This window comes from Dermacentor andersoni, chromosome 11 (genome assembly GCF_023375885.2).
Source record: "Dermacentor andersoni chromosome 11, qqDerAnde1_hic_scaffold, whole genome shotgun sequence".
NCBI lineage: Eukaryota > Metazoa > Arthropoda > Arachnida > Ixodida > Ixodidae > Dermacentor > Dermacentor andersoni.
This window is the reverse complement of record NC_092824.1, coordinates 116,262,076-116,275,853: the sequence shown is the minus strand read 5'-3', so window position 1 is coordinate 116,275,853 and position 13,778 is coordinate 116,262,076. Positions and strand designations below refer to the sequence as shown.

Below are 13,778 nucleotides of genomic sequence, written 5' to 3'. Positions count from 1 at the left end.
GCAAGGCGTCGCGTTTTCTTTTTTAATCATTGCTACGTGTACACGACAGGGCGCTGACTTCTTGAAGCGGCACCGACCACTCTCCATCGCATAATATGAATACAACAGTCGCGAACGACTCGAGCAAGCACGCGCGGACACATAGTTCAGGCAAGCATGAGCAGGAAATGACAAGTCCGCATAACAAAAGCACAGCGACAGAGACACAAACGCATGGAGACGGCATGCGTTTTTACTTTCGCTCCGTTGCTACGCCCCCTGCATGGTTAGGTGTCTTAGTGAAGCGAAAAGTGCCTGATTATGTTTCTTGTACGCGTGAACGCTTCGGCAGAGAAAATACGGGCAACGGCGCATTATCGAAACGTGCTCGGGTTTGGGGCGCAACGGTATTGCCTTAGAGCGAAAGAAAAGCCTCATACGTATTATATGCATTATTTGTTTTTTCACGGGACAAACTATCAATGTAGTCTTTAACGTGCAAAATAACAGGGCTGAAGAAGGCATGCTTTTCGAAACTGTCACGTTGTAGTGACAATGAAGAATTGAACACTGCTAAAAATGTGAGTTGTGACTAACTATTTATAGGGCGTTCTTCTATCCGGATAAACAAGCGACACTCAAAGCACAACGACAGTGACGAACACATTCGTCGGTCTCTCAACCAATGGGATGGGGGAGCTAGATATTCTGCGAGTGTCCACCTAGTGCACGTGTCCATTTCGTTTGCTGCTGAAGTTCTGATTGGCTGGGGTACGCGTCAGAAAGAGACAGGTGCTTGCAGCCAATCATCGCTTTAGCAGCAGACGAAATGGACATGTCCACTAGTTGGACACTTTAGCTTTCCCACAACCTTCCCGATTTGGTGGCTCGGCGACTGTGGCATTTTGCTGCTCAGCTCACGAGAACCCGGATTCGAATCCAGGCAGCGGCGGCCACATTCCGACGGGGCCGGTATATAAAAACGTTCTTGTACCGTGCTTTGAGTGCACGCTAAGATGGTTCACATTAGTCAAGAGACCTCCTCTCCCCCTATCGACGCTTCTCAAAGCCTGTGAGTTACGTTGGAACATTGATCTCCTTCATTATTTTGCCCACAATTACTACCACAACTTCGTGCTAGTCTTCAACATCTATCAGTTTAAAAATCTGCTCTGTCACTATGTCTTCGCCCGGAGACAAGAAAACGATAGCGCGAAAGCAGCGATATTAAGCTTTTTTTTTATATATAACGCAGCCTCACAGCCGTATCTGCGCCCATTCCCCCTCATTGTTCAATGGCGCATGCAGACAGCGCATGTCAATTCATATGCCTGCGGCGTAAGTCTTGTGTGGTGTAAGGATTCCTTTCGCTAGTTTATATTCCTTTCTTATCTCACACCAATCACCAGCACCGACCCAAGGTGCTGGTGATAACGTAGCAGAACGCCGTTTCGGCCGTTGACGAAGCGCGGAAATATTTGAATAGAAGCATTACATTATTCTGGTGTAAATGGCCGTCTCGCGCTCTTCCATGACTGTACGTAACCCCGCCAAAGCTCCGGCCTATACTGGAGGGTACTGAAGCGGCGCAAAGTTTATTGAACCATGCACGTCAGCAATAATATGCTGGCGTATCTCGGATGTGTAAGAGAGTTTTTTTTTTACCGAAATTAAATTTTTTTACCGAAATTAAACGAAAGAAAAAGAAGAACTAGTAAAAATGTGGAGTTATCTTTCAGTGCTATTCCAGTCCTACGCGCTATTTTCCACATCACCGCTTTGCTAAACGTAGCCCAACAGCCACGTTGTTGGGCATGATTCTCTGATCCACATCCTCTTCACCCTTTCTTTCTCTCTCTGTCTTTGTAATAAACATTCTTCGCTCTCTACCTCTCTTCAATTCCGCCTCCTCCCCCAAAATGCAACCTATAAGAATTTTTTTGCAGCGAAACGTAAACCTAACAGTGCTGCAGTTTCTTGTACGTGCCAGTTTCGGCGAAAGTTGCTGCTCTGATTTGTAACGCAATGGTTTCGCAAGCCGATGAACCTATGACCGTCTTTATCGTATGTCTGTATGAACATGCGGACACCTAGGTTCATCCGGGTGATATTTTAGGCTAATTTACAACTCGACATCGCGCACAGTTTAAAGTACGATGACGATCAATATTTCTTTTCGCTTGCACATTTAATCTACTCTGTTCTGTTATGCGTTGGTTGTCGTGAAAATGTTGAGGTATAGAGTACCTAGGCTGCTTCATTTCTCTATGTTCTAAATAAATAAATAACAAATTCAGCAGAACCCATCTCACGATGACTGTCGACAGTAATTCGCTTAGCATTGAAGCAATATAGTGACACAACGCATTGCCGCCGTCAGAACGCCTTATGTATGAGACGTGCATGCAGCAGGTCTCCTCTCTCTCGCTCCCCTATGAACACTCTGCGCCATCTAGTGGCGGCGCCACGAAGCCCGCGCATGGCCTCCGAAATTCATGGCGTGCCAATGCAAGCGCTAGGAAACGCATAGCGCCGGCAGCCGGACTCCTCTCTCGCACTTCTTTCTGGACACGCTGCGCCATCTAGTAGCGTTGCCGATAAGTCAGCACGTGACCTCCTATATGAGTTGCGAGTCGTTGCGGGCGAACGCAGCGAGTTGTTCCCTCTCTGGCCACACACTCAAAAGCACATACTCAGTGAATTCATGGCGCAGTTAGTTAAAATGTTGGCGTGAAAGACGTTGATTAAAAAGCGGCGCATTTGTGGCGCAGCTTGCTAACGCGTCGGGCTGCTGTCCCTAAGGTACCCGCGTGAAGTGGGCTCGATTCTTCCCAGCACGGTATAACTGTGAAATGTGTTCTATAATGGTACATTCGGCTGATCGAAATCTCCCATAGAAATATCGGCTGGTCAAAATGCACCCGGACTCCTCTCCTACTGCACTCACTGCGCCATCTATCGGTGCCGCCGTAAAAGCAGCCTCGGCACGTTCGATTTCACCCAGCATCGGAGAAATAAAAAAAATGTCGTTGCAGAGCGGCGCATTCCTAGTGGCAATTATTTACCGAGGTTGACGTCAAAGGTGCTCATAGAAGAGCGGGACACACCCACTGGAGCATACACAGTAGCACAAGATGGTATCAAAGTGGTAACAGAGCTCTAAGTGAGCCTGAAAGAGATTCACTGAGGAGTGGTACACAGCCAGTCCCGCAACCCACTGACCCATGTCGGCGTCAAAGAGGTTCGTTGAGGAGCGGTACATATGCACACACTGCCGCATACCCAGTGACCCAAGTCGGTCCGACGGTTGGTTTCGAACCCTGTTCCCTCAGCACAGCCGCCCGATGCGCTACCCATTCTACCAGGGACTACCGAGTAACCCAGTAAGCTAGAAAATAGCTTGTCTCCAACACATACATACATACATACATACATACATACATACATACATACATACATACATACATACATACATACATACATACATACATACATACATACATATATACATACATACATACATACATAAATACACACACACATACAGACAGACAGATAGATAGATAGATAGATAGATAGATAGATAGATAGATAGATAGATAGATAGATAGATAGATAGATAGATAGATAGATAGATAGATAGACAGACAGACAGACAGACAGACAGACAGACAGACAGACAGACAGACAGACAGACAGACAGACAGACAGACAGACAGACAGACAGACAGACAGACAGACAGACAGACAGACAGATAGATAGATAGATAGATAGATAGACAGACAGACAGACAGACAGACAGACAGACAGATAGATAGATAGACAGACAGACAGACAGACAGACAGACAGACAGACAGACAGACAGATAGACAGACAGACAGACAGACAGACAGACAGACAGACAGACAGACAGACAGACAGACAGACAGACAGACAGACAGACAGACAGACAGACAGACAGACAGACAGACAGACAGACAGACAGACAGACAGACAGACAGATAGATAGATAGATAGATAGATAGATAGATAGATAGATAGATAGATAGATAGATAGATAGATAGATAGATAGATAGATAGTCATGAACTAGAGATGTATAAGATCCTTTGCTATAGAAAAAGGTTCCTTTGTTCGCATCGTGGCGATGCAGTGAATAAATTTTTGAGAAAACAAGACGAACGACAATAAGCAAACAGCAAAATCGGAGGGACTGCGAGGGCCATGTGACGAACAGGAACACAGTATGCACAGACGCGTACGTTCAGCAGCGACACCAAGACTGCGGCATTGTGCGCAAAGGCAGGCACACTGTCGTATGGAGTTTGTGTTTGCAACGTACTGACGCACGTGAATGATATTGTTGTAACTTGGCAACGTCTTTTGATGGCGAGAAAGAGAGACAAAGAAATGGCAGGGAGGTTAATCAGAAACAGTCTGGTTTGCTAACTTAAACGGGGGAAATTGGAGTTAAATGGATAGGAATGGAGAAAGACGGGTATCGAAACGGAAATCGAGCGCACAGAATTTTAGCGACACACTTCACAACCTATCTCGAAGACCCGTTGGCTACAGGAAATAAACTAGCGCTCTGGCTTAAGAGAACTGACATTTGAGCAAGTCGGCTAAGCTTCTCAGTTGCGAGCCAGCGCCCGTCCTGTCGTCTTCGCTGCCGTCCGTGTGTTCTTGCGCTGTACATAATTAAGATGTAGCGATCTGGCTACCTTTAGCGAGCACGGCCGTTCTGACCATTGTCCAAGTATTTTTCGCTCCGAGGGTGAAGGGCTGTCCAGTGGCCAGAAATTTCGGAAAAGTAAAAGGCTGAGAGAAAGGAAGGATATGGGGAAATTACGGATATTTAGTCTGGCTGGCTAGCCTGCTTGTGGGGAGTGGGAATGGGAATCGAAAGAGCAGAGCTATGCACGGGTAGCGCGCAGAAGAACTGAAAGCTTGGCGAGTTGGTACAGTCGACCAAAACAGTTTGCAGACCATGAAATCTCAGAAAACATTGAATTTTTGAGGTGCTTGTATCAGTTGTTAGTAAAACTGTTAATCAGAATGTTGTTCGCCTATACTAGTAGAGGCAGGAAATGCGAATACCAAGCTGGGCTGTGAGGCTGCGGATATATTAAACTCTTTCTCAGATCCCATGGTCCGCAAACCTATTTCGTCGGCGGTTCATATCTATATTAATGATTTGGGTAAAATAAAACGCGCGTCGCATTCTCAAAGTTCATTATGTGGCCCATAGACCTTAGGAACTGAAGCAGCACTAATGTGATTTTCTGCGCGGAATTAATTTGGTAGTATTGGCCGAGAACATTTCGTCCTTATAATGAACGACTGTCCAATCAATAAAGCACGTTTCACACTACTTGCCTCTCCGCACTATAATGCAAGAAGTCGAAGAGAAACTGTGTGAATGTCTTGTCAGAGATGCCCGCTTTTCCAGTGAGGCTTTCTGTCATTCCATTTAAAAAAAAATAAGATTCGGCATAGTGACGCCGAACTACGGGTAGCACATTTTTCATTTGAAGCGAGTTAGCTGAAGAAGGCTTTGAACGAACTTATCTAACGTTGAGGTTCTCACTCCTCATTTTTGATCCCGTCAGTACATTTTGGGCGTGTCTATCCTGGCGACGCCAGAATGTGCACAAATGTGCACGAGGGCTGTCTAGACGCTTTTAAATGGGGCGGCATTTCGCGAAATGTAACGAATACGTTCCAGCAGAAGCTGGTGATATCGCAACTCGCTGTCAAAATTTGAAGAAACTATGTACGCGCATATGTAAGGGCTCAGGGTGACGCAACATGGCCTCGCCTTTTATCTTTGTGTGTTCGTGTGTGTATAGGACTGTATACACAGTTGGTGAATTGTGCAAGGAGATGACGGACGCTCTGGCTTTTTTCGAACCTGTAACGTTGTCTCTTATTATCTCACAAAATTATTTATGTTTTTACAACTATGTGGGAAGGAGTAGCCGTTGCCCTTATAGCGTGACTACATGTCTTTTATTTTCATTTCGTTAAAAATGAAATTTTTTTTCCGCACAGCTCAACAGTATAGCCGAAGGAGACCACTCAACGGTCGCGCCACTGTCACTAGACCACCTCGACAAAGAGCGCCTCCACAAACACGTGAGATTTTATTTGTGCAGTTGTCATAGTTGTAGTTACATTCGTACTTACCACTGTATATAGTACAGCAGTTCCCGTAGACTTACTTCAAGTATACTAGCTGTCGTTCGTTCTTACGCGAGTAGAACTGCACGGTTTCATACGGCACATAATTACGAAGAAGCGAAAGAGTTTCTACAACCGCACTATCCAGAAGCACAAGCATCAGCGAGGGTACGTTTGGCCGTTTGGAGCTGTCCGAGAAGCGCGCTCACCAGCAGCGTGCAATTACCTTGAAGTTTTCACCATTTATTGCCGCGTGCTGTATACGCTACAGGGACCATATAAAGCTTCGCGAGAAAGCAACAAAGTCGACAGGCAAAGTGGCAGCCAGTAACGGCGGCCATTCGCAGGCGCGTTTGCGAGCTGCGCACGATGCGCTCCAGTCTGTCGGTTGCCCCCCACGAAAGAATCGCCAGCTGCCAGCCCCGCACTCAATGTGAGGCCAGGTAAGTGCGCGCTCGTCGGGTGCGGGCGGACTCCCACGGGCCGCTGCCTCCGCGCCGTCCCGCCAGGTTGCTGCCCGGCAGCCGCCGCCAAATGGCCTTCCAATGGGCACGAGCGAAAAATTAAACTCGCATTAGCAGCACCCCCTTGGCCCCTCTCTGTAGAATGGTCCTTCCCCCCGGCGAGCGCGTGCGCCCATTTCCGTGGAACGTGACCGGCCGGACACCGGGCCGCTGCTCTGACGAGAGATTTGCCGCGTGTCACCACCGCGCCCAACACCGCGCCGCCGCGGTGCGCGAGCCGAGCTGCTTCGTTGTGTGTGTGTCCGCGTGATAGGCGTCGTCGCGCAATGGGCGCCCCGTGACACAGGTTCGAAAGGGGGGGGGGGGGGGGGAGAGAAAAAGGAGAGAAAAAAGCGCGTTCATGTCCCTAGGACTCTCTTCACGGGTTCTTTGCCAAGATTAATGGCGCGGGCGTCGACGCCTGCGCTTGTCGCGAACGCTCGAACTGCGTCGACGGGTGCAGCGCGAACACTTTATACGGACGGACGCCGGAGCGCCAGACCGGAATCCCGGCGGAGCCAGAGGAGACGCCGAGAGGGGACGCCCTACAATCCTGCCCCTCTCTAGATGTAACGCGTTGCTAGAAAGCGCACGGCATAATACTTAGAGCGCGGCTCCGAAAGGCATGCGAGTAGATTGCGTTGTCGAACGCGAACCACAATGTTTCAAATGAGCGCTAAAGATGCGTGTCGCTAAAGACGTCAGTGGGAGCCTACGGTCGATAGTAACAGTGGCGCAGATAGTATATATACTCCAGCATCGCGCCTCTCACACACGCCATGCTGGCGTGTACTCCACTACACTGTTATCAATATAGCAATAGACAAATTCTCAAATCCAGCTCCGTACTTTAGCCCGTATTCTCAGAACATTCTTAAGCTAGTTAAGTTTGCAAAAGCAAAAACCGTCAACTAGCAACAGCGAGCGTACTAGCGAACGAGCCGACCAATGAGAAAACGTTCTCACGAACGAACAGTTTTGTGAAGTCGGGTCCTTATGTTTTGTACCCAAACAATCTGGACTTTGCTCTTTCGACCACCACACAAGGCAAGTAAAAAATAAAGCTGGGGCAGGTGTTGGAAATTTCAACTGTCGTTTTTAAGTGTTTGTTTTGACAGACACAGAAGGCCGTCATTTGGGTTAGCTGGTAATCGACTACCTCGAAGAGGAGGAAGAGGGACGGGGAGGGTGCAGCTCACAAAGAAGGAAAAAGGAACACACCACTAAGTCGAAGGGTGTATGACACAAATGCTGCAAGGGTTAATCCATGGTAGAGTGGGGAATCGCGACTGAACGAGGACGTAGAAAGAAACAGATACATTGACACAGAAGCGCTGTGTCTGTGTATCTGTTTCTTTCTACGTCCTCGTTCAGTCGCGCTTCTACACTCTTCCATGGATTCTTACCAACTAACCCGTCAACGTGTTTTAAGCAAGGGTTAAGTTGGCGCTTATCTATGTATTTGCAGAGAATGTAAATTGGACACAGTGGGAACAAATGCTACAAGCGGTGGCCAGTAGGAGAAGAACCCACTTCATCCAGCTTCGATGGAGGTGCGGCTCGCCGTAATGTGCTGGGCCTCCAAATCACAATGATTTATTCAGATCCAAACGTGGCGTGTAAATCTAGTTCGACAGTGCTAGCGACAAATTTCTGTACCTAGCCCTCGCGCCTATATGCACATCGTGGTTGTGTAACTGTGCATATGTCAAGGACGAGAACGAATAACGCCTAAAACATGGGCTCATTCCTGTTACGAAACACTCACCCCAAATCTCTGAGGAGTGGCTGTATGACACTTTTGACGTCTCCTTGGAGGCTATCCATTCGCACGCGAATTCTAGCGTTTCGCTTCCTGTGAACATTTCTTAAAGCTTGCTTTACCACAATAAGAAGCTTTCTGTGGAAAAGCCCGCTTTAGTGAACGTCTTTGATGTATAGTCAATGTATTAGAAGCATCTATTTGTGCGTAAGCAAGAATTATACCGCGGCAGTGGTATTATTTATATTTCGATATTATGGTGCAATTCGTAATTCGTACTAAAATGTAAGTAGCGGCATATTAGGCATGGCAGCATCTGGACCTTCAAGAGTGATATAGACGGCCAGCTTGTTATGAAAAATGGCCTAATGTTGCCCTACGTGCGACACCTCAACAAGGACAGGACACAAATATCCGAGACGCAGGACACAAAATGAGCATGGACTAGCAATGTTTAACTATTACGACGCAAATGAATAAGTATTGAAAATAAACAACTAACCACACGGTCTTTCCTATCTAGGTCAACCTTGCGTAAGCGAATGTGCTTAAGTAACTTCTTTTTTCAGCAGTTGAATTTCTTTTGCGCCTAATGTTAAGGGTGGCGAGCTGTCACGATGTCATGTGAAAGGATTCGTGGATATTCCGGTGATTCGACTTGTTACAAGTGGCAAAAATAATGGTTTTGGGAAATATTGGCTGATAGGTACACCTCAGACGACACATGATTGATTGATTGATTGATTGATTGATTGATTGATTGATTGATTGATTGATTGATTGATTGATTGCGCATCATTCGTGTGAATGTGACAGCTGCTCACGGTTCACACTTGAGTTATGGACGCCTGTTAGTTTATTCGTTTCGCCACTCATAACACCAGAATTTTCAACTTTTCGAAACTGGGTCAACTCATGCGACATTCATTTATTTCTTTCATTCTGAAAAATGGGGCATAAGGTGAACTTTGCAGCTCGTATGATTAACGAGCTCTGCGATCAAACATCGTACGATGCGGGTGCTGATGATCTGAATTTCATGTTTTATGTTCGTGGACCGTCCCTACCGTAACCGCACGTTCGCGCCGCGTCCGTTTTCCGTGACGTAATATTGAGATCTGATGCCCCACCCTTTTGGCTTCCCCCCATGAAACACGGCCGTTTGTTACATTGATGGCCCGCTCGGCTTGGTCGTCACGATCGGATTAATGGAGCAGCACAACAAGGATTGAAGAGGCATGGGTCCTTTAACGGCATGTTTGACCACGATGAAACATTTCTTCCATATACAAACTGCATGTTATTGAAGCCTCGAAGATGGTGTGGGTATTCTAGCACTACCAACGGCAGTAGTGAATCGACACAAATAGATCCTGCACCTGTGTTGCTTTGGCGAAGTGACCTCGTCAAATAAATTACATGACGATTTTCTTCGGGTTACTTACGCGGGAACAGCCGGGTTAAAACAGCTCATATATGGTAATGAACCCACCCTAACGCGCTCAGTGACAAAAGGTGCGCCAAAAATCACGTATGGTCACAGTGCCTCCTCTTCTACTGCTGCGAAAGGTTGTCAGCTGGCGGAGCGGGCGGGCGGCAAATGCTACGAGCTCAAGCGTGGTCATGACTCAGGCTACAGAGGCTGCTAATGCGCTAACGTTCCTATGAGCGTGCAGTGATCTGCGGTTTATTCTAACCAACTAAAAATGTTTTCATTTATTGCTGCCTTGTTTGGACTGAACTTTTGCAACAAGATTCCATTCTTTGGTGCCCGTCATTATTTTGCTGGTTCATCAAGACTTGCTGACAGGCAGCGAAAACGTTGCACGTCTCTCAAGCAACCTACTTTACGATGGCTATGTGCACATGCAACGGCTGTTATTGTTGTTGCCGTTGTTGTTGTCGTCGTGACTATCTGTTTGTTTGTTCTTCATGGAAATATTCTTTTCGGACGAACCAGGCAACGAAAGATACCAGATTCATTGCTTGACGCGATGAAACAACCTATTCAGTCTTGTTGCGAAAATTTAACGAATACAAAGCAGTAGTAAGGGGGAAACCTTTTTTTTTTTAAGAGTCGTTAGAATAAAGATAAAGATAACCGTACAATAATAGATTTAACATAATCTCATTTCTTAACATTTTTCGATTTACTTTTCTGCAATCGCAATTCATGTTATACAACGGTCGGTTTACTCTCCTTGCGGTTCCTCCCATTCTAAGCTTCACACGCACAACAGTAGAAGCAGCAGGATGTTGGCTGTAGTTGGATGTAGCCTTGTTTGAAAAACCGTTAATGGTTAACCCTCCCCTCCCCCCATCTCCAGTGTTGCCTTTCAACAGAATTTGAAGAACCTAAAAAGTTTAGTACGTCGTTCAACGCGTCCTCATTCAAAGCGCCGCGTGAGACCGGGGTGCACAGCGATGTAAAACGGAATGCAAGCCGCAGCTTGCGAGCCATTCAATGCAAGCTGCCTCGCCGCCCCGCCCATACCCCAAGAACACAACGCCCCCAAATGAGTCTGCTAAACGTCACCTATCACAATCTTGCTGAAAACGTCGACAACCGATGCCCCGTGCTTTCAATCGCGCGCCAAAACATTTTATTTATTTAATTTCGCAATAGCGTGCGTGCGGCGTGCGTGCACCCAATATCAGCCGGAGTGTCAGAAGTCGGAGCTTTATTTCTGGCGTGAGCGATCACGAATGCGAAGCTGTCGCATATTATCCGGCACGTACCTTGGAGTGAACGACCTGCAAAAAGAAAAAGAACCAAGTCCGCGAGACCAGGCAGAGGAGACGGCGTTCGTCCAGAGATCTCCCGGCGCTGCCCCCGTTAACTTGGTAACCTGTTGAAACTACAAGCGTCGCGAGCCATTAATACCGCAGCTGCTGAGCGCAGGCACCGGGCGCCGTCTCGGCGGTATCCAATTATCATTGCAGGAAAGCTAACTGCGAACTCTTTCGAGATCACGGGGGAATGCTGAAGATTGTCCAATAGGGTAGTGGGGACGACGTCAAGGAAGGCAGGTGCTGCGCAGGTTGCAAGCCCAGAGTTTCCGTATAAGAGTGACGATCAGAAAGAAAGCGCAAGATTTGCGAGCAAGACAACAACAACGTGTCTCATGCAAAGGAGTGGTCACGTGGTGCATCACGTAGAGGCAGGGTTCAACGCATGGGATCCCATAGTTTAGGTCATAACTGCTTCTTGTCAGTAGAAACAAAATACCCATGAAATCTATCGATATTCCAATTTGCTTGCAAGCTAGTGGAACGAACGGGGACGAAGGCCTAGCACCGTCACAAACCGCCGCACAAGTATGGCGAACTGAGAAGGTGAAGCAGTGTATTCGACCCATCTTCGCAGAAGCCGATTGTCCAACAGCGTTTATAGGATCTCCTGCAACTATGCTTTGAAGTCTTGGACCCGTGTTTGTACGGCAGAGAAAAGAGAAAGAACGCACATCAATAACCATGTAGTATTACACTAGTAATATTTTACACGGCAAAGTTGCCGCCGGAAGAAAGTAACCGCAACTACACCGAAAAATGCGCTCTACAAGCACAAAAGGTCGAACAAGATCCGAACCGTCTACATTGCAGTGACATCGGCCTCGCCGCCCCTAACACGGGTAGCTACTTCGCGACCCACAAAACTGTAATTCTCCTTTTGTCTCGGCGAGGACCTTATCGATCTTTCGTCAATTTGGCAGATTGGTCAAATTCTAGACGGCTGCTCGACGTATACATTTCCACAAGATGACCAATAATCGAACGCTTTCAGGGCCTGGAAACGGAAGAAAGACACGCCCAGTTATGGTTGACATGTTTCCTGACTCGGCGGGCCTTTGGTTTTACATTTCTTTTGAAATGAGAAAAAGTCTGCGTCGATGTGCAGTGGTGACTCCTAGTTCTTCCGTTATCATAAAGAAAAGAAAATCAATCATACACGCTCCAGCTGACACACACACACACACGAAAAAGAATGTTTCAGAGGAAGCGCAACGAGGCATGCAAAGGTGGCTCAAGAAATAAACATCGGAAAAGGAGAGCGCCTGAATAGGTGTGACTCGAGACTACAATGAACAGACTCTCACTCAATTCCAGTAGAACAGCTCGTAACGATTGAAATGCGTAAATCACAAGCCTCGTTGCAACAGCTGTGTACAAACTTGAAGTCTTCTGCCAAGATAGAGAGAGGCGTGATAAGGGAAAGGCAGGGAGTCCGGTTGGCTACCTTGAATTAGGGAAGTGGGACAGGAGACTGATAGGTGAGAAAATAAGAGAAGTTCACGGTATGCGCGGAGACACGCACTGAAGCGTTTATCGTTAGAATCATCAGAAGCGGTCATATAGGCTGGTACAGCCAAAGGTTTTGAAGGCACTACGCTCGTGACTGCGCCTGTCTCTGGGTCGTGAAAATAGGCTCGAAACGTGTGACCCCTGCTCTAGGCCTCTATAGAAGGAGAGGAGGGACCTCGGGCTGCAAAACATGGGAGCGCCGATTGTGGCGACCAGCCTCTTCATTTCGTCAACCTGTGCTCACAACGGGAGGGACTGCCCAGAAATTTCTTGTGTGATTGACAACGCCCGTGTGTTAATCCGCCGATACCACCTAAAGCAGCACCCAGACAACCATGTTGCAAACGGCTCGTTCCCTCCGCGTGTTCGTGGCCGTGGCTTACCTTGTAGTGCCATTGCACTGTTAATGAATTTGAGGGTTGGCTCTGTGTTGGTGTGCGAACGGTTATATCGTCGAGGACGTGTGGACAGTCCATCGTGTACGTCCTGTGGCTCCTGTGAGACACTTGAGTACCTTATATTGTATTTCCCCGCATTCGTTACACAACGTGCACTGCTAATTAATGAATATGGACTGACCGGACTCAGGTCTACGGCTCTTTACGATTGCCTGTTTCCGAGAGGGAGTGCTGCTCACTAATACCAGGCCCATAGAGCCTTGCTAACTTTCATGCAGAAAACTGATTTGGCCTCCCGTTTATTGACATTTTTTCCGTGGCCCTACTTCCTCTTGTCCGTGTCTCTGTCATTTGTTTATTTCCTATTTTGTTTCCTATTTTCTTTTTTTCTTCTTCTCTTTCCATTCCCTCCTCCCTACAGAGTAGGCGGACATTGTGCCCCTCTCGGTGGCAGTTGTCAGCTTGCCCCCTACCTGTTTCCTTTGTGTGTTTGTACGTTTCCATATCTAATAATAATAATAATTGTAGCAATGCAGCTCCACCAACTGCGCCCAGCGGTACCATTTCCTTACCGCAATAATTCTGGTGGTGTGGATAGTGGTAGGTGCGGCGCTGCATCTTTCTCGAATGTAAGCGAGTGAGCTCTGCAA

At 47.3% G+C, this 13,778-nt stretch overlaps 1 protein-coding gene across 2 annotated transcripts in view; it reads left to right on the top strand.

Annotated features, from left to right (window-relative positions):
* Window positions 1-13,778, top strand: part of LOC126539567 (m-AAA protease-interacting protein 1, mitochondrial-like) — a 224,915-nt gene that overhangs the window by 170,174 nt on the left and 40,963 nt on the right. The window contains exon 3 of one of the 2 annotated variants that reach the window (XM_055075464.2): window positions 6,035-6,118. The exons of the other annotated variant lie outside the window; for it this stretch is intronic. Within the exon in view, the coding sequence (XP_054931439.1) occupies window positions 6,035-6,118 (84 nt within the window). The remainder of the gene's footprint in view (window positions 1-6,034; window positions 6,119-13,778) is intronic. 2 annotated transcript variants of the gene reach the window in all.